The sequence below is a fragment of the Agelaius tricolor genome, unplaced genomic scaffold (genome assembly GCF_023055355.1).
Source record: "Agelaius tricolor isolate 1412-34295 unplaced genomic scaffold, bAgeTri1.0.p SCAF_16, whole genome shotgun sequence".
Classification (NCBI taxonomy): domain Eukaryota; kingdom Metazoa; phylum Chordata; class Aves; order Passeriformes; family Icteridae; genus Agelaius; species Agelaius tricolor.
In genome coordinates this window covers 15,199,209-15,218,765 of record NW_027269276.1, presented here as the reverse complement: position 1 = coordinate 15,218,765, position 19,557 = coordinate 15,199,209, and the positions used below count along the sequence as shown (strand labels likewise).

Here is a 19,557-nt window from a genome sequence, read left to right as displayed (position 1 = left end):
CAAAGCTGACATTGTCAACCTCTAAAGCTCCTATGTGCTGTGAAGGAGGCTCTGTGTGGAATACACCAAATGAAGTGCAAGCTCCACAATCCAGCCACTCAAATCCAAACTAGGCTGGATTCTCTTCCTTTCTAAAGGACCTGGCTCTGTTCTGCATTGAAATGTCTTTTAGGCCCCAAGAAGCAACTGCATGGTATCATTGCCACTTGCCCTGTTGCTCAGATGGTGCAGCCTAGATGGGAGCACAGATCCCAGTCTGCTAAGACTTCATAGGTACTTTTAATAAAACAATTAAAACCAATCTAAACTAAAATACTTATTTTTGACAAGCATCTAATTTTCTATTTATTGCATCAAGAATCATCTGGTGTTAAACTGTCATAATTAAACAGAACATCTGCTCATGCTACTGCTGATAAATTTTGCGTGTGCCTTGTTAAAGGTATACTGGTTTCTTATGTGTTCAAGATTAGGATGCCTGATATCTGATAGATCATAGTAATATGCAGGTTTTTAGTTTTAGCATATTTTAATCACAAAACACTTCATTGATCCCTTTCTGCTGCCTGAGTTAATAATTTAAAAGCAAAATTCCTATTTAATTTCAAAGAAAAGTGTTCAACATGGTTTTACAGTGCAAAGAAATTACATTTTAGTGGGCTAAAAAAGCCCCAGGCATAAAGGGCCTGGTTTAGAGTGCTTCAGAATTGCTGTTTTTCTTCTTTCAGCAAATGAGATAATTCAGCTGTCTGGATCATATGTTCCACAGCCTCTGGGATTCCTTTAGGTGCTGGAGGCCCCTGGCTGTGCCAGTGTGGAAGGCTTTGCAGCAGGCCTGCTTCCTGCAGAGAAGGAAATTTTTTTTCTTGTTCAAGTAAAGGTCTTCAGCAGCTGAGTATTTCACACTTGGCCTCCACACACAGGTTCATATGAATGTCCTAATTAGCACAGTTATTAGGGAACTGAGTAAAGGGGGCTTTGCTTTCCTGCATTATCAGGCCCCTCAGCTAAGAGGATTTGCCTGCCTTCTGTCTGGTGTTTCTTCTCTGGTGATGCAGCCTTCTCTGCTCTTACTGAATTAGGCTTCAGCAAGAAACTTGCTCCTGAGACTGGGAGCTGCCTAAAGTAACCAAAACACCTGCAAACCTACTGTCCATGTAGAAGGATTTAAGTGACAAGTGTAGGAAGAGGAACTGATAAACAAAGTTCATATGCCTCTGGCTTCAGCTGAAGAGGGTATTTTTCCCAGATGGGCTCAACCACATCATTACAGAGTGGAGAAAGCAAGTGGGCTGTATGGCTCTTTATTTTCCCTACCCCTCTAGGCAGGTGCTGCTCACAGCTTTATTTTCTGTTCTGCCTTGAGATGGTGGGTAAACATTTCACACTGAAAATTACATTCTGTAGAAAACTCCATTTGCTCCCTGAAATATCCTTTGGTTTGTTACTGTTTTGCTTCCAGGTTTGTTTTTTCCCTTTTAAGTCATTGAATCCTTTTGGATTTCTTAACTCTGGGTTTCTAAGGTCTCAGAATTTTTTAGTTTGGCTGGTCACCAAAGGCTGCTGTGCAGCTTGGAGACACCAGCACCACCAATTTGACATTTACATGAGTGGTTATAGAAAACTGAGTGTTAGCTCTTTAGGCTTACACTAATAATTCAGGACTGTGTAATGGAAATTAGTGGAGACTGGGGTTTTTTTTGTGTGTATAAGTTATCTCAAGTAACTGAATACTGCCCAGTTTGGAAGGATCCTAGAATGCATCATCTAGAATCCATGAAGGATTTTCCTCTTTTTTGGCAGATATCATACCTTGGTTACTTGATGTTATTTAATTACATCATCTTGGTGCGGATGGAACGGTGGCCATCAGTCCAGGAATGGATTGTCATCTCCTACATTGTGACACTGGCTTTGGAGAAAGTCAGAGAGGTAAAGTCTGCCCATACCAACAGCTCACAATCCTCAGAATGAAGCTTGCTCTTTATAATGGCCTGGACTTGTGCACAGGGTTGAGAGGTCACACAGCAGAGAGAAGAATCTTATATTCCAAATATACTAATAACTAAAAATATTCTTGCTTGAAACAAATTTTGCTGACAGTCTAGGGTGTCTGATATTCAGACACCTGTTGGATATGACAAGATTAGTCTTTTTTCATGACCATTTCTTTAAAAATGTAACTTAGAGTTTTTTCTAATTTTTTTTTTTTTTTTTTGTTGTTGTAAGTTCATTTGTTTGTTTGCTTTTTGTTTCAGATTTTAATGTCAGAGCCTGGCAAGCTGAGCCAAAAAATCAAAGTTTGGCTCCAGGAATACTGGAATATTACTGACCTGGTGGCTATTTCAGTATTTATCATAGGAGCAATTCTTCGCCTGCAGAACCAGCCTTACATGGGTTATGGAAGAGTGATTTACTGTGTAGATATCATTTTCTGGTACATTAGAGTGCTGGATATCTTTGGTGTGAACAAATATCTGGGACCTTACGTCATGATGATTGGAAAGATGGTTAGTGCCTAAATTGCTATAAATTATGTCTTTAAGAACTCCATGTGAAACTAAATTCCATTCTGCTTTAAAAAGAAGTTTTCTATTGAGTAGGACTGAATACAGCCTGTGAAAAGTTGCCATGTGAATTTCATGCACACACACAAGATGTAATACTCATGCAATAACAGATTGCAGGTACACCAGGATCATCCAGACACCCATCAGCAGTGCACAGGAGATGGTACAGCAATGATTGATATCATCTCTTTGCAGCCACAGAGGAGGCCTGTGCTTGAAAGCACAGCATACTACATTTGATGCAAAGGAATGGGGATAGCAAAGGTTTTAGCGTTTTAAGTCTTTTGAAGTATAATCTGGTATTCCTTTAAGTAACTGCTTTCTCTGCCTTTGTATGTATGCTTAATACCTGAGTGGAGTAGTACTTGAAGTACTAATGAGTAGTACTTAAAGCACGATGTCAAGCAGATTCTCCTTTTGTTTGCTGCAATGCTGCTGGCAGACAGACCTGCTGCTGTGCTCCGTGGTGTGCTGAGAGCCTCTCTGTGGTGCCTCCTCTCTCTCTGCAGATGATTGACATGCTGTACTTTGTGGTCATCATGCTGGTGGTGCTGATGAGCTTTGGGGTGGCCCGGCAGGCCATCCTGCACCCGGACGAGGAGCCCTCCTGGAGGCTGGCACGCAACATCTTCTACATGCCCTACTGGATGATCTACGGAGAGGTGTTCGCTGACCAGATAGACCGTAAGAGTAGAATTCATAGTAAGAGTCTGTTTCCTGTTTCTCAGGCAGATGATCAGATCCAAATTAAAGACTGCTTTTAATTTGGAAGTTGTGTTTTTTCGCTTTATGATGATATTGTTGTTGTTTTCTTGTGGCAGACCCGAGGCTGAGCAATTTTCTCTTCCCCACCCACGTGTCTGCTCTCTTGGTTTATATTCAGATTCAGTTAACACAGGAAGTGATGTAGTCTGGAATATTCTCCTGTCCAAGAGTGTGGCAGTGTGAAGTGTTCTGTTTACTTGCAGGGATCAACAGAGATCATTCTGAAATGTTCTTTTCATTCAGAGGTTTACTAAGAGTCAGTTCCAACAGAAGAAAAAAAGAAATAAATCCCTTGTGGAGGGAGGTTAAAATACACATATCCTTTCATCTCCAACTCACAAGCAATGAGCTCATACATTTTTACTCCCAGTCATACATCTGTCTGCTTTCAGAAACGTTTCCATTTCATTAATCACTCATGTTGTTCTTTTCTACACCTGTGGGAAAACAAAACAAAAAAAGCAATCTCCACTTGATTAGCTTTGGATGCGGAAATAGCCTTTCTTACAGGAATCCTGCACGCTTTAAAAAAATACCTGTCAGCATTTTAAAGGAGATGTAAGCTGTCCTGTTACTGCTAATTTTGTGTTAATATTTGAAATTTGTATGACAGTCCAATGTGCAGCTGGCCTCCTCTAGTGTGTATCATGTAGTTTGCACTTTATCTGAAATAATACAAGCTGCTGTTTCACCTTTGTATTATTTGAGCCACCTGCATACACTGACAGGAAGGGAAGTGGAAGGATGAAGAACCTGAAGGTCTGAGTTCAAAAACCATTAAGGTTCATCATCATGAGAAGCTTTTATTCTAAATGTCATTAAAGTGTACTTTAACTGTTTAGACAGGAGTAAAGTGTCATTAGTCTTTTTCTGAACAGTGCACAATCAGATCAACTTTGTTTTCCTAATGAATGTTTGTTTCAATAATGTAATTTAGGGTACAGTAAGTTGCTCTTGCCAAGTGAAGGCCAAGCCAGTCATCTGCTGTCTGATAGTGCAGTTTGGTGCACATGAGAGATCCTGAGCTTATCCTGGTTCACAAGTGGGACAATTCCCCCATGGAGAGGAAGTGACTGTAATGGCCTATCCCTTATCTCATGTTCAGTTTGAACAAAGAATGTTTGCCAGTGTAGACAGTTTGATTTCCTTATAAATCAAAATTCACACCTTACCACCCATCTCTTTAGTGTAAGAGGTGTCCCAGGCTTCTCTCATGCTTCCAGTCATTTCTCAGTCATACACTCAGCATGCTTTGGATTGGAAATCTTTCTTCAGCAGTGCAAAAGATTTGGGGGTCGAAAGGTTTGGACTTTCTGGTTACAAGTTCAGCTACTTGGTCCTTCCCAGGTCAGAAGCTTTGCTGTGCATAAACTAGCTTGGAAATGTGTGGCTTGTTTTAATTTTGAAGTAATTCTGGCTATGCAAGGCCTTACAATTGTTCTGTACATTTCTCCTGTGTAGAAGTCTATGGACTGACTCCTGAAGATCTTTTTGCTTTCAATAAGAAATTTTTCACTCTAATCTGTCTGTGGGTCTCTGTAAAGACACCACAAAAGCAGCTTCAGAAGTCATTGGGGAGTAATGGCTATGGGCAGTCTAATATGACTGACTCAAGAGCTAATAGCTCATTTTGGCAAGGTCCAGGGGTGTAAACAATTTATGGAAAAAGTACTTAATCAAATCTTCCCTCTGAAAAAGGTAGTTGGACTTTGTCAGTAGCTTCTCTGAGGATGGGAAGAATACTATAGATTCATCTGGAGATCACAAGTCACAGAATTTGCTGGGCTTGGAAGGTGTCTTTGGAGATCATCCAGTTGAACTTTCCTGCTCAAAACAGGGTAAATTAGATTTATCCCAGATTGCTTAGGGACTGTCCAGTGATGTTTACAGTATCTTGAAGGATGAAGAGTGTGCAGCCTCTCTGGACAACCTGGTTTAAATGGAATTGTCCATCTTTCTACCTTTGCCCACTGCTGTTTCTCCTTTCACTGAGAAGAGTCTGGCCCTGTGCTCTTTTCTCCCACACATCATCAGGTATTTATAACATTGGTAAGATCTCCTTGACCTTCTCTAGACTGAATTATCCCAGCTTTCTCAGTCTTGCCTCATTTGTCAGGTAGCCCAATCTCCTTAGTAATGGAGAGTGAATCTCCTCCTCTGTGGCCACGACTGGACTATTCTGATATGTCCATGCCTGATTTCCATGGGGCAGCTGAGAACCAGACACACAAGTCCAAACGTGGTTTCACCAGAGCTGAGTAGAGGCAAATAATTATCTCCCTTAATTTGCTGGTAACGCTTTCCCTAATGCACCCCAGGAAGCTCGTGTGGCTCACTCTCTTTAGAAGATGAGAACAAGCAAAAAGTTATCAGCATCTTGTACTCAATGGCATCATATTCTTAAACAATAAAGAAGCCTGGTTGAGTTTTGTCAATAAAAAAAACTTTTCTTACCAGCATTTAGGTATTGGCAGGCAAGTATCCAGACTGGTAGTCAAAATGGGCATTAATGATACTGATGTTTTTACAGTGTAAAATTGCATGCCTATTAATGGAAATGTAGCCATTCAAAGGAAACAGCTGACAGATTCAAAGCCAGGGTGGCTTAAAAAAAAAAAAAAGAGAAAGTGTTTCCATAACAGCTGAAAGAATGATTTTTGTGTGATAATTTTGAGTTGCTTGGTGTTGACGGCCAGTTTTGTTTACTTGCCAGAAATATCATGTATATTTAAATGATCATCTGCCAGAAGCATTTTGTGATATATTATTATCATTAGTTTGCTGCCATATGTAACATTTGGGGAAAACAGCATGAAAAGGAAATCGCAGAATGCAATGCATTTTTAACAAAGACATTTTTTCTCAGCATATGTCTCTACTGTTCTGACATTTGAGTTGCTTATCCTTTCTTGGCAGCAGAACTGTATTTCCAATCATCTTTTTTTGGGCTCTGTTTATTATTGTATTGTTTTCTTTTTTCTCTCCCTGCCTCCTTTTCTATCCCATTCCTTTGGACTGGTGTTCAGTCTATGCCATGGAAATCAATCGTAAGTCTCCGGGGAGAGCTGATTATCTCATTTAGCTGAATATGTTCATTAATGTTTTTCTTGTCTAGTTACTTATATTTTAATTGCAGCACTTATGCAATATTCAGGTGTGAATGTTGTTTTTCTACTGTAATAGTTTCATTAGAAAAGAAGCAGAGGAAAAATATTTTGATACAAAATGCAAATCAGAAGTTTTAACTGAGTTGAAGTTGTTGCTAAGACTTGTTTCTATTACACCAACAGTAAAATAATTGGGTTTTTTAAATTATGATGCATAAGTAGCATTGTACAACTAATTCCCTTTGATTACCTAGATACAATATTGCTTTGGTTTTGGCAGTATTTTCATTGGTCCATTGGAATAAAATAAGGATTCATTTAACTTTCCTACTATACTTCTCTTAGGAAAACTAGGAAAAAATTTAGGTCTGATGTTTGAAAAGCAAGTAAAATAAATGCTCTTCCTTACAGTCCAAACAGCTCTTTGAGACCTCAGTAAATAAGCTTAGTTTGTGTTCAAATATTTTAAAGTATTTTTCAAGTGAGGCTGAAGCATTGTGGGTTTTTGCAAAATTTTTAAATATACTGGGTTTTCTATTCACATAAACTAAATCTGTCATGAACTCTGTCAGACTTTACATTTGCTTAGGTTACAGCTAAGGAACTTGTGGCTGACAAAAACTTTACCTGCTACTAAGTAGTTCTAAAAGTTAGCCTTGTATTTGAAATCAGATGTGTTGGCACTGCACTTACAGACAGAACAAAATTGCTGCATTTACCCAACTCCAAGACAGGTCTTACCCAAGGCAACCTATGTAAATTTAGAATTACTTCAGGCAATTATTTTATATTGGTTTGATCAATAGTCTCAATTTTTGTCCCATTGTCAGTAGTCTTAATTTGCTGTTACTATATAATTTTCATTTTAGAATTGGATCTTTTTGGTAGCATTAACCTGCTGGTAACATTAACAGCCCCAGACAGGTCAAGTAACAGTCTGGGATCCATCTAGGGAATCCAGTAAGGGGCAAAAAGAGACAGGGCCAGAGACAGAAGGGTCCATCCAGGGGACTAACACTGGTCCAAGGTCCATCCTGGAGGCAGAGGGGAGACACAGCTCAGGCAGGGACGGGTGTGCAGAGGGGGCACAGGTGTAAACCCCCAGTGAAGCTGCTCAGGGACTTTAAAGGCCTCTTCAATACTCTGAGCCCCTGTAGGTTTTGAATTTATGCTCAGCAATCTGTTACTACTAAAGCAATGCTTTTATCTCTTTGGCAAGGCATGCTTACAAGCTAGGTTTAATAATTTGTTTGTAATTCCACTATTAATATGTATGTGTACACATTAAGATCTGGTCTTTGACTATTACTGTGAGAAAAAGAAAATCCATGGGAATGTGAATAGAAAGCCACACTGTACAGTAAGGAATTGCCTCTCTGTTATGGAAGTTGCCTCGCTAATATGGAAGCAGAATTTGAAGTAGAAATTATACATACTTGCTCCTGGAAATAATCTGTAAAAATTTGGCAACGTTTATGCATGTATCATCATTAAATAAATGAGAATAGTATTTTTAAGTATCAGGCAATTTGTGAAAAATATATTTCCTTTTTTTCCTTCAGCTCCTTGTGGGGACAATCTTTATGATGATGATGGTAAACGCCTTCCTCCATGCATCCCAGGGGCCTGGCTCACTCCTGCTATCATGGCCTGTTACCTCTTGGTAGCAAATATCCTGTTGGTAAACCTGCTGATTGCTGTCTTCAAGTACGTAAACAATCCTGCATCTTTGTCTTATTGTCGAGATAAAGTTTCTGTTTGAGCCCATCAACTGATTCTGCAAGGGTTTGCATTCACTCAGGATCTCGTTATTCCATGGATGTGACTGGCAAATTCTGGCAGCAAGGTGTACCCTGGAGAAGGGTGAGGAAAGGTGGCTTTGAATTTGCCAATTGCAGCAATGGATGTGAGAGAACCTGGCTACTTCCAATTACCTTCTGATGGATAGTGACAGGCCTCAAGGTTGCTGTAGAAAGATGAGAAATAGGATCCATGAAACCTGGCACACACCTGACAGAAACCCGTGTAGCCACTGGCAGTCACAGCTCTGCAGAGAACAGCAGAACAAAACTCTGAACATAAAAAGCCTGAGGCATTTCCGCTACATCATCTGGCTTTTGTCTTGTTTTGTTTTCCATTTAGAAAGAGAAATTACAGCCTTGGAGAGTCCTTTCATGACCTAAAAAAGTAGTCTGTATTGCCTTGAATCATCAGGTAGGATGGCTATGTGTTGCCAAGGTCTGTGGCCAATCCAAGCAGTGTGCAGTATGCACATATCTGTATTTAGACTTATCTGGAGTAAAACTACATAAATTTCTGCTGCTTGTTCTTCCTACCTGCACTTAGGTTGCATGCTTTTGCTCTCATGATGTAGGGATTAAAAAAATAATGACTTGCTGGCAATACTTTCTGAACAGAGCACCTGAGAAAAGCACGTGATCCATTTTAGTTGCCTTCAAACATGTAGTGTTGGAGGGCTTGTGCGTGCAAGCTTGTGTCACAAATGCAAAAAACAGTCTTTCGTGTGCCCAGAAATCTGCAGCTCACAAAGCCTGTCTTTCATTTGATGTATGTAGCTTAAAAGGTCATGAATTTAAAGTACTCAAATGCCAGTCACATAGCTGGGGAGAAGGGGAAGAATCTTACAATGGTAGCTATTATTGGCTGAAGGACCAAGGAATCAGCAGTTTGGGAAGTAGGTCATGCTGTTAACTCCTGCCATCCCAGCCTGCTTGCACAGGGTTGAGATCTAGCTGGGGAATTCCTGCTGTAAAGGAGACACGGAATGAAGACAGATTGTTATTTATCATTGATCACAGTTTCATGTAGACTTAACCTAAAGAAAGTAAAATCTACGTGTACATAGGAATTATTTGGTTTTGAAGAGATGTTTTAACTGGTTTTCTGAATGTAGATATTCTAAAGCACATAGAGTTAGGAAATAAGTGGACAAAAAATATAAAAAGGAAGTTGCAAAAAATATAAAAAGGAATAGAAGTGGAGTGAGCTGTCTGAAGATACTTTAAAATAGCTCGAAAAGCCTTTTCTAAGACAGAATATCAAGTCTGCTTTCTCTTAGTTGGTATTTCATAACTGTGACTATTGTTATCTCTGGATTTACTACTATCACTTCATATCAACTGAATTTCAAAATTAAACATCTTTGAAACACACCTTACTTTGCTGTAAAAATGATGAAGCTTCCAAGAATAAATTCCTTTACAAGAATATGCACCATGTTTTCGAATCAGAAGTTTGAGGGAGTAAAGTTTGAATTTAGGACATTCTGTGAAAACTTGAAAAGTCTTCTATGTAGGTCAAGCTGATTAGCATATTAAAGGCAAACTATGTGAAGCTTCTGAGTTTAGCATACAAAATACTTTTCATGGATTTAATACTTTGTGTAGCATCAAATACTGGCGTGTGTTAAAAGAAATAGTTTATAACCAAACCCCAAAATACCAATTATGTGATGCATAAATTGTGTGAGTTTGTTTTCACTGGCACCTAAGGGATTTGTACAGTAGGAGCAAATGGTCTGAGAGGACTCTTCTGAGTGGTGCCTGAGGGATGCAGAGCACCTGCTGTTTGCTACCTTCAAAAGGAGTAGTGAAATCATGAGTTCAATTTAATCCTTAGTTCAGCAGCACCCACAAAGAGCTGAACCAAGCAAATCCTGTGGCTCCATGAGGTTATTTAGCTGCTGTTTTTTTCAACACAGTACTTGCTCAGTGAGAAGTGAGATTAGGGACCTCATAGAAACTTGTACCTATGTTTCCTTTCAGCAATACCTTCTTTGAGGTAAAATCAATATCCAATCAAGTCTGGAAGTTCCAGAGATACCAGCTGATCATGACATTCCATGACAGACCTGTCCTGCCACCACCAATGATTATCTTCAGCCACATCTACATCATCATCAAGCGGATCTGCTGCCGCTGCAGGAAGGGTGATGGAGACCAGGACGAGCGGGACAGGGGACTGAGTATGCAAGAAATCTTCTCTAAATTGAGCTCTTTGCACCATGTTAGCAGAAGACAGTGTGGGCCAATATTTGTATCAAGTCAACAGCTCTTGGGCTCTGCGGGTGCCTGAGAATTTGAACTCTCAGATGCTAATAAAGACCTCCTTTAACATGCTTTCTTAAAACAGTGAGATGGTATCTTCTCAATCCAGGAGTTTACCAAATTCTGGTGAAGCCCATATGTTGGGAGGGGCAAACAGGAATACCAGATGGGATACAGTTTCAAATGTCAGCTATAGTGTCAGCTCTGTGATTGTGAGCAATCTGTGACTGTGAGTATCCCCACTATCATTTGGAGATTTATCTGTCATTTCACAGGGAAACTGTGAGGATTCTTCTCCTAACATACTCTGTAACTGTTAATTAATATTTTCATTATATGCCTCATGGAAATAATGTGAGGGATGCTCACAACATCCCTCTAATTCTACATTTCACAGGAAACATTTTTGCACAATAGGAAAAAGGAAGAAAGGAAATGTAATGCTCCTTCCAAATGCAAAGGGACAAATCCAGATAAAGGATGAATTGTTCCCAAAAGCTTATATTCCCCTTGAATTTTTCTTATGTGATTAGAAATTTCTTAACATCTTATCCAAAGAATATCTCTGAACAATCTCTTAAGTTTATCTGTTGCTGTAACTCGCATCCTTTTAAGAATAACACTTGAATGAAGGAACAGCCAAAGTGGCAGAGATTGCCCAGGTCTTTATCTTGTAAAATCTGGTCAGTTTGTTCAATGCACAGCTGTTGAAAAGTTCCAAAGTCATTCAGAACATAGAGCCCCCTGTGGATGGCCATGGAAGCAGATAATGCTCATCATGCATTCCATTGCCCTCACAGCTCTGCCCATCTTTAGCTAAGTGCTCATTGCTTATTTTAAAAAATCATCTGTTCATTTAGTGCAGGAGTAGAATCTGCAGTATGGCCATGTCTAAAATAAACTGCTAATTTGGATTTAAACTGTCTGCCAGAAGTTCAGAAAAATAAAACTCTTCTTTTGTTCTTCTCTTTTGCACAGAGTTATTTCTGAATGATGAAGAGCTAAAGAAACTCTATGAGTTTGAAGAGCAGTGTGTAGAAGAATACTTCCAGGAGAAAGAGGATGAGCAGCAGTCATCTAATGATGAACGCATCAGAGTCACCTCTGAAAGGTACCTGTTGTAACAAAAATCCACTCTATCTGTTGGGAACAGTCTTTTTAATATCTTCTTTATTCCCATGGTTGAGGGAAAATACAAAAGATTTTGATCTTGAAGGAAGCCACCACCAACTCAGAAGCTGATCTGAATCCCAAATAACTATCTGAGCAGGTACATCTCTCAAAAGAGCAAAGCTCTTGTTATTCCTTCTGTTTTGTCACTAAATCTGCTGGTTTGGGTAGCTTTGTTATAAGAACATCTTTGCTTATGATAAATTTTATGCCTCTTATCTATCTGAGGATCAGAGTGATGCTTTTTATCCATTTGAGAAAATTGCTGCTTGTTGAGCTTCCAACAGTTCATCCAACCATGAGAAACATGTTGGAGCTTAATTACAAAAGCACTGAGGGTTCTTCCCTTGGATCTGTGGTTTACATTAGGGTCTGGCACTCACAACTGCTGAATTTTAATCTCGCCACAGATTCTCTTGCAGGCTTTGAACAAGGCATTTAGCTTTTCAGTATGAACTTCCCCATATAAAAGATGGGGAATATTCTCATGTTAATCATTATGCTTGCTCTGAGGACTAGGTAGTGTTTGCACATTGCTGTGTAAGCACACTGTGCTAATGTCAGCAGCCTTTTTTACCAGGTCACTTGGCAGGACTGTTCCCAAAGGCTCTGCCTATTCTGTCAGTAGATCTAAGTCAAGAGATGGGGTCTTTTGTCACTTCATTGAAATGAAGAAAAATTCTCCCTGTAATGAAAATCATACACATTTTAAATACTCTTTCACTTACTCTATCTCACAGTATTCTGCTGATTAAGTAGTCCACACACATTTTTATCTAGATATCTACTTGTATCTTCATTTTAGCATTTGTTATGAATTAGCTCTGTGAGCTGTATAATTCTTTAATAGATAAAATTCTTTCTCTCGAGAGAGGCTCTGAACGTCTTGCATTATTATATTTGAAATTTGAGAATAGAGAAGTAAACTAAACCTGCTACATATATTTGAGTAGATTCTGTCACACTGGTTATCCGTGGCAATTTGTCAAATTCCTAGGTATTGTGGCAGAGAATAAAGCAGGGCTGATAAGCCTCACTGATTCACTATGGTCTATGGCCACAAAGCAGATTTGATTATTTCTCATGGCTCCTTGCTCCAGATGCTTCATCATCTTTTGTGTATGGGAGCAAGAAAACGTTCATTTAATTTCCACAGCAGATTTATTAGTATATGATCTCTAAGCCACATTCCAGTTAATTATGTTTATATGCTTTTTTCTAGTACCATCACATCCATTATGATATGAATGATAAGAAGAAAATGGGAAAAAGTATTCTTTTAATTGAACTAGACAATAGTTCCATTCCCTTCAGCTGATACAAAATAGAAAGGTATTTCAAGAGCAAAAGCAATCCCATCAACACCAGTATATGTTTCTTTCTCATGCAGCTGCAGAACCTGTTTTACAGCATGCTTTGATGCTATTTTAAGTCAGCCTGTGAGCATGCCATTAGAAAGTACTTTTCATGTAATTAATTTGATGCTTCACAGTGAAAGAGAACAACTGAGCACACAGTGGGTGGCACACGCAGAAATGTTAATAGAAGTCTGTCCCTAAGGGCTCTTCTGCCATGAATGTAAGGGCAAAGTTCAAATACCCCTCTAATATGGTGTACAGAAAGCATAGATAACAAGAAAATGCACCTGCTTTTGTTGCTACCCATAGGAAAAAAGAACAAGGCATGATAGACACCACAAAATTCTGTCTTAGGAAGAAATCAGGAGCTATGTGCTTGTAATGGGTTACTGCACCATTCTACAGGTTCTGTTCTCAGCTTCCTTTCTTATACTCCACAGAGTTGAAAATATGTCGATGAGGCTAGAAGAGGTGAATGAAAGAGAACATTTCATGAAAGCTTCTCTGCAGACAGTGGACCTGCGGCTGTCTCAGCTGGAGGAGCTCTCGGGCCGCATGGTGAATGCTCTGGAGAAACTGGCGGGCATCGACAAATCCGAGCTGACGTACACGCGCTCGCGGGCCTCCTCGGAGTGTGACGCTGCCTACCTCCTGAGGCAGAGCAGTGTCAACAGCTCTGATGGCTACAGCACGTACAAATACCACATCAGTGGGGACGAGCTGACCTTTGATGACAGCGCCACGCCCATGTCACCGGCCATGCGTAAAAAAGCCCACTCTATTGGTACCAAAGAAGATGGAGCAGACCCAAGGATGCTGGCTCCAGAACACCAAACTGGACTCCATACCTCGAGTCCTAATGCAGTTGCTGCAGCAGATCACAGTAAATCTACATTAGAAATTGCACAGAATGTTTCCAGAGCTCATTCTGGCTCAGGTGGTTTGGGGAGTGAAAAGCAGGGGGTTTTCAGTAGCGATGGAATGATCCCTCAAAGTGTGAACCAGATGAATGCTGTAACGAACAGTCAGTCAGCAGCAGGACCAGATTTTCAGAACACTCAGTTAAAAGTAGAACGTACCAAGTTAGAAGCAACCATCTCTTATCCCCTGGACAAATCCAAAGCAATGCGCTATTTTCCTCCTGAAACTTTCAGTGCTTGTCAAACCACTATGATGAAGTCAAGGAGCTTTATATTTGCACAAGGTGGAAAGCTGGTTGGAGGAGTTAACAACTGGACCTCAGAGTACAGTACCATTATGGATCAGGTGTGCCCCTCTACAATTGAGCAGTGGGCCACAGAGTGGAAATATGAAGTTGAGCAGCAGCTTTCTCAAGAGCGTCCTCCAGAATACCCTGGGTTGGTCTCTGAAGCAGAAAGGCAAGCAGAGGAGAAGCAGACGGACACAGATGATGATAGTAATGTTGCTGAAGCAGGTATGAGTGCCTCTTACACCTCTATGCCTGCCCCTGTCAAGGCTGAGAAGGAGAATTTCCTGTCAGCAAAGCCAGAAAGGACTCCTGGGTTCCCATCAGTACGCTCCAAGAGTTTGCACAGCCATTCCCGGAAAGCCAAGTCCATGAAGGACAAATTAAATAGACCAGGACATGCCAGCAGTGTAACTAATTTGGTGGTAGCATTTGGCAGTGCAACAGAAGAACAGAAAACCAGGCAAGAAAATGCATCCACAGAAACTGAATGTTAAAGTGGCTTATGGCCCCTGTTTTACCAACAGTTGAGAGAGAAAGCAGAATGACTAATTGAACAAATTAGGGATTTAAAAATTAATTTCTAAAGAAGAATTGTGAATATATGTATTCCTCTTCTTTTAAAATTAATAGATGCATGTCCTGTTCTTAAATAAATGTTTGCTGGGTTGGGTGAAAGGGAGATGTTCTCTCAGGGGCAGATAAAAGGTAGGTACAGTCCACAGATGCTGAATATATAGATCTTCCTTTGTTCCATTTCAGCCTCCCTCATAAGCTTATTTACTGACAAGCTCATTATAAAGCTCTTAGAGGAAGAGCAATATTATAATGTAATAATTTTATCAGAAGATTTCTCAAACTGAACACATTTTTAACCAGCCTTAGTTTTATCCTTACTTATGCAGCTGGTTTCTTTGTAGCCATGGTGTTTTTTCAGATCAAAACAAAATTGTTGGAGGCAAGGAAAAATTATGCAGTCCCTTCTTTCACTTCTGATTTCATGCCTGCTGCTTAGCTTCTCTTTCAGAATGGCATGACATGGCAGTTCTCATCCACTAAAATAGGTCAGAGTGGCAAAATACAGTTGTGTTTGGAGAAATCTGACCCGGAAAGCCACATGTAGACATATTCTTAATCTGTCCTTGAACTTCAGTGGCGTAATCTTGCTTTCAGGATCACACCTGTCCCCAGCCCAAAGCATGCTGTGACAGCCTTAAACTGTTGAAAAACAGTGATCATTGTTTCAAATATTTTGGGAGATTCTAAGAATATCAAGTACATAAATATTTTAATAATAGAAATCCAAGATGTCCATCAGTGTTTTGTATAAATGAGGATTACAACAGAAGTCCATGTAGACTTAGAATAAGGTTCTGACTTTTCTTAGATGCTTGCAAGGGAAAACAAATCAAAACAGAATGGGAAAGGTGTTCTGATCAGGTGAGACTTTAAACTTTGCTTGAAACAAATCTACTGTGAGAAATTCATCTTCCATTTTGCAATTTCATTATGACACATGAGGAAAAAGGAACAGTTTCTAGGAGTCTGTCTAAACAAAATAGATTTTCCAGATGAGAATAGAAATTCTGTACATTTTCTTGAGTAAATTTCAAAAACAAATGTCAAAGGAGAAAAGAGTCTCTACAACAAAATTGTTTTGAGGACTAAAAGTGGAAATCAGCATCCGTAGTTAGATGTATCCAGAGCACTTGTCTCTGCAGTAGCATTCTAAGTACTAGGTTTTGATAATTTTCTTCATAATAGCAGGGTGTTATTTGGGTCATTCTTCCCTGTTAAGTTTTAGGAACTTTGATTTCCCATATATTCAGCACCTCTCTTCACAGGGAATGCTTACCACTGGGCAGACAGTTTTGAAAATGAGTTAAAGGCAGAATACTGGTCAAAGGTTTATGCTTAACTCATTACCCATCAGGACTCATTCATAGGCTATTTTGAAAAGATGTAATTTCTTTTTTCACTCACCATCAGCCCCACAGTGCAGGTCTCAGTGTCCTCCTTGACAATGATCTCACAGCATTTTGAAATGCAGAGATTGATGGAAGACTCGATAGATGCATTAATGGTATCTGATTTGTATTGTTTGCATTATATTTTCATGCTCCATCCATTCTTATACCCTGAAGTACTGTTACCAAATGGAATGATCGTGGAAAGTGCACAGACATTTTACAAAGTTCAGTCACATTTCTTTTGGATTTTTGCCATCTTGGTTCTTACCAGTAGGTTTGCTGGTTTCACTGCTGTTGGAACGGTGTTGACATTTTGCTTTTTATGTGGGCTTCTCTTTTCTTCAACTTAGGGAACTTGACATTTTGTGCAAACTGAATGACATTTGAAATTGTTTCACTTCCATGTTTACTTCTGTGTTACCATTCTTTGCAACTACATAGCCATTGTGTATATGTGGTTAAAATAGCCTCCAGTTTGCCAATGCCTTTTTATTGTTTGCCTGCACATTCACCAGAAATGGATTCATTAACAAACACAAAGGGATGCAGCTTTTCAGTGCTGAACAAGCAGTATGCATTGTGGAATGGAATACAGTGTGTTGCATACCTCTTGTTACATTGTCTTTATAAAATGTGTGTTAATCATGCTTTTGACCACTTAATTTTTTTAGCACTTATATTGAAAATTTGTCTGATAGTATGTAGATTTCAAACAAAAATATTTTACCTTTGTATTTATATACTTCCTTTGTGTAAAAATATTTATAAAGAAACACATGAAAAATATTATAAATTAATTCAATATACCAATTTTTTCTCTATAATGTCCGAACACTTTACTAATCTGTTTCTTCTTATGCAGTGCATGGGCCAAACATCTTCTAAGCAAATTTTTTTCTTAACAGTTGCCAGTAATTTTGCATAAAATTTTCTACAGAGGGATGATTTTAAGAGGTTTGGATATTTTCTGTGCTCTCACACAGCATGAACTGAATGACAACATCTTTGCCATTACATGTGAAGTAACAACACTTTACTTGTTGGCAGAGTCATTTTGGACAAACAGCCATTTTAATAAGATTTAAATATAGTTTTGTATGTGCATAGAAGACTAATAATAGATTTGGAGCTCACTAAGCAGAATAATGACCAACACATTTGCATGTCTGCCTCCATGCTTTCTTGAATAGTGGCTGAAAGGATGCAGGCAGAGAATTTGCATTTCTGAAGAGGCATGTTTAATACTGCTTTTCAGGAAGATGTGTCCCCCTTCACAGCTGGGCATGTGGTGACTTCACAGCAATGTCACTGTGAATTCCATTGCCACGATTTATTATGTGCTTGACCTATACTGAAGCAGGTCAAGCTGAAAGGGTGTGTACTCTAGGGCTATGTCTATGCAGAGATATTACTCTGAGGTAATTCAAATTTGTTCATCTTACAGTATCTTGCAATACAAACATTTCCCTTTCCCTCAAGGCAAATGTTTGCAACACAGTGACTAATTGTCATATTCACAAAGGCAGGTTCATGACCCTTCCACCTGATTCCATGAGTTACCCCTTTTTACATTGCATCATTCAGAGACTAGCTTAGCTTTGCCCTCAGCCTCCCCTGTTGCAGAGTCACTTTATCCATTTTAGAAGCTGGAGATCGATAGCAGAGAATCAAGAAAGCCCATTTTCCATATTATTTACTAATTCATTAAAGTGGCCATTGAAACCTTCCAACTATGGTTTCTGCATGCTGCTTATTTGGATACTTTCCAAGGTTCTGTGCTTGGAATCTTCAGCAAAATATTTATCTGTTCTTCTAAATAAAAAAAATTAAAAAACCATATCTGCAAGGCCTTGTCAGGAACGGGAACATGAGGAAGGTGCATGACCAAGGACGTTAAGAGGATCATTTCATTAGCTCTGCAAGATGAATAACAGGACTGTGCCCTGTTACAGGTGTTCTGGGCTGACACAAAGCCAGTGTGCTGCTGGAGCCCTTCATGTGGAGCAGGTGAGTTTTCCACATGACAGCAGTCCTTGGACACAGTGCTGGGGTCCCACAGATGCTTCTGCAGCACTGTCCTGTCCAGTAGGGCACTTCTGCCTGGATTGTGTTGCACTCAAAAGCTGTTGGGAGCCTTAGATGTAAAGTTAAGAATGTATTGTTGGTGTAACAAGTGTTAACAGTCTAATATATAAATTGTCATTAGTTTAGATCCATCTAATTAGAGAAGAGACAAGAAGAGAACAGAAAAGAATACTACTAATGGAAAACCAGAAAAAGCTGAAGTTATTCGATGTGCCCTTCCTATCTACCATTTATTTTGATATTTTTTGACACCAGCTCTGATCCTCTGGGTCTAATGGTCAGTGGCTGCAGTGAGGACAGTGAGGACATGCTGCCAGCTGTCAGCATCCCAGGTCATTTGTAGGGTGAGCATGATGTTCATGTTGTTTCTTTCTCGTTATTTTTGCTACTTTAGGGACATTTTTATGAGAGCTACAAAGTTATGTCTTGTTTTTCATCAGTGGCCTTTAAATCCTGTAAATAAACCTGACTTTCCTTATCATTAGAAAAATTGCTTTCACAGCTAAACAAATGAGGGACAGCTCGAGGCAGGTTAAGGCAAGTTCAGACAAAGCAGTCCTGACAAGCCTCAGTCCTGAGGCCTTACAAAGTCAGCATAAAGCCTGTGGCCTGTTACTAGCACTGACAATTAGCCTCTGTTTGCTGGGTTATGAGGCTACATTAGCCCTAGGGATGTTTTCTTCTCACTGAAACCATTGCAGATAAATATTCTACCACATGCAGCAGTCACCTAAGCTGAAAATTCAGCCTAAATTGTGGATTTTGATCCCCTGTTGTGATCCAGCATCAGACAGGAAGGCAAAAGTGATGTAAGGACCTGCTTGATGTGGCCATTTAAAGACCAATTCAAATCGTGCCAGGCACAGGAGGTTGGGGTAGGTATAAAACAGTATCCAGCTGTACTTTTGGCTTTGTAGGCTGACAAACCACAAGCCTTGGGAGGAGTGAGACAAGACTACAGATTTTCTTAAAACTGCAATTTTATTTTGTTTTTTTCAACTTTTAGCATTATCTGCAGAGTTTGATATGGCAAAGTGGTGCTTTATGGTTGATGCCCTCTATCTTTACAATGGATGTAAGGTATGACTTTATAACAGGCTTTAAATTATTCTTTGCAGAGGTTCAGCTGAAATATTTAAGTGCTGGTATCCACCTAGTGCTTGGTGTTGGAGTAGTGAAAAAGAGGGTGCATAATTTCATGTGCCTGCTCCTCTTTTGTCTCTGCAACATGAACCCCCAGTAAAAGCACAGTGCTTCA

At 39.5% G+C, this 19,557-nt stretch overlaps 1 protein-coding gene across 4 annotated transcripts in view; it reads left to right on the top strand.

The window, feature by feature from the left end:
- TRPM1 (transient receptor potential cation channel subfamily M member 1) overlaps positions 1-17,011 on the top strand; it is a 77,823-nt gene extending 60,812 nt beyond the window's left edge. Inside the window, exons 22-29 of one of the 4 annotated variants that reach the window (XM_071441721.1) lie at positions 1,804-1,932; positions 2,259-2,510; positions 3,080-3,254; positions 6,362-6,382; positions 8,005-8,149; positions 10,228-10,427; positions 11,488-11,620; positions 13,478-17,011. In XM_071441721.1, coding sequence (XP_071297822.1) covers positions 1,804-1,932; positions 2,259-2,510; positions 3,080-3,254; positions 6,362-6,382; positions 8,005-8,149; positions 10,228-10,427; positions 11,488-11,620; positions 13,478-14,741 — 2,319 coding nt within the window. In that variant the 3' untranslated portion in view covers positions 14,742-17,011. Of the gene's footprint in view, positions 1-1,803; positions 1,933-2,258; positions 2,511-3,079; positions 3,273-6,361; positions 6,383-8,004; positions 8,150-10,227; positions 10,428-11,487; positions 11,621-13,477 lie in introns of all 4 variants that reach the window. The other 3 variants (XM_071441720.1, XM_071441724.1, XM_071441723.1) reach the window with 3 other exon arrangements.
- Positions 17,012-19,557: the final 2,546 nt, after the last annotated feature.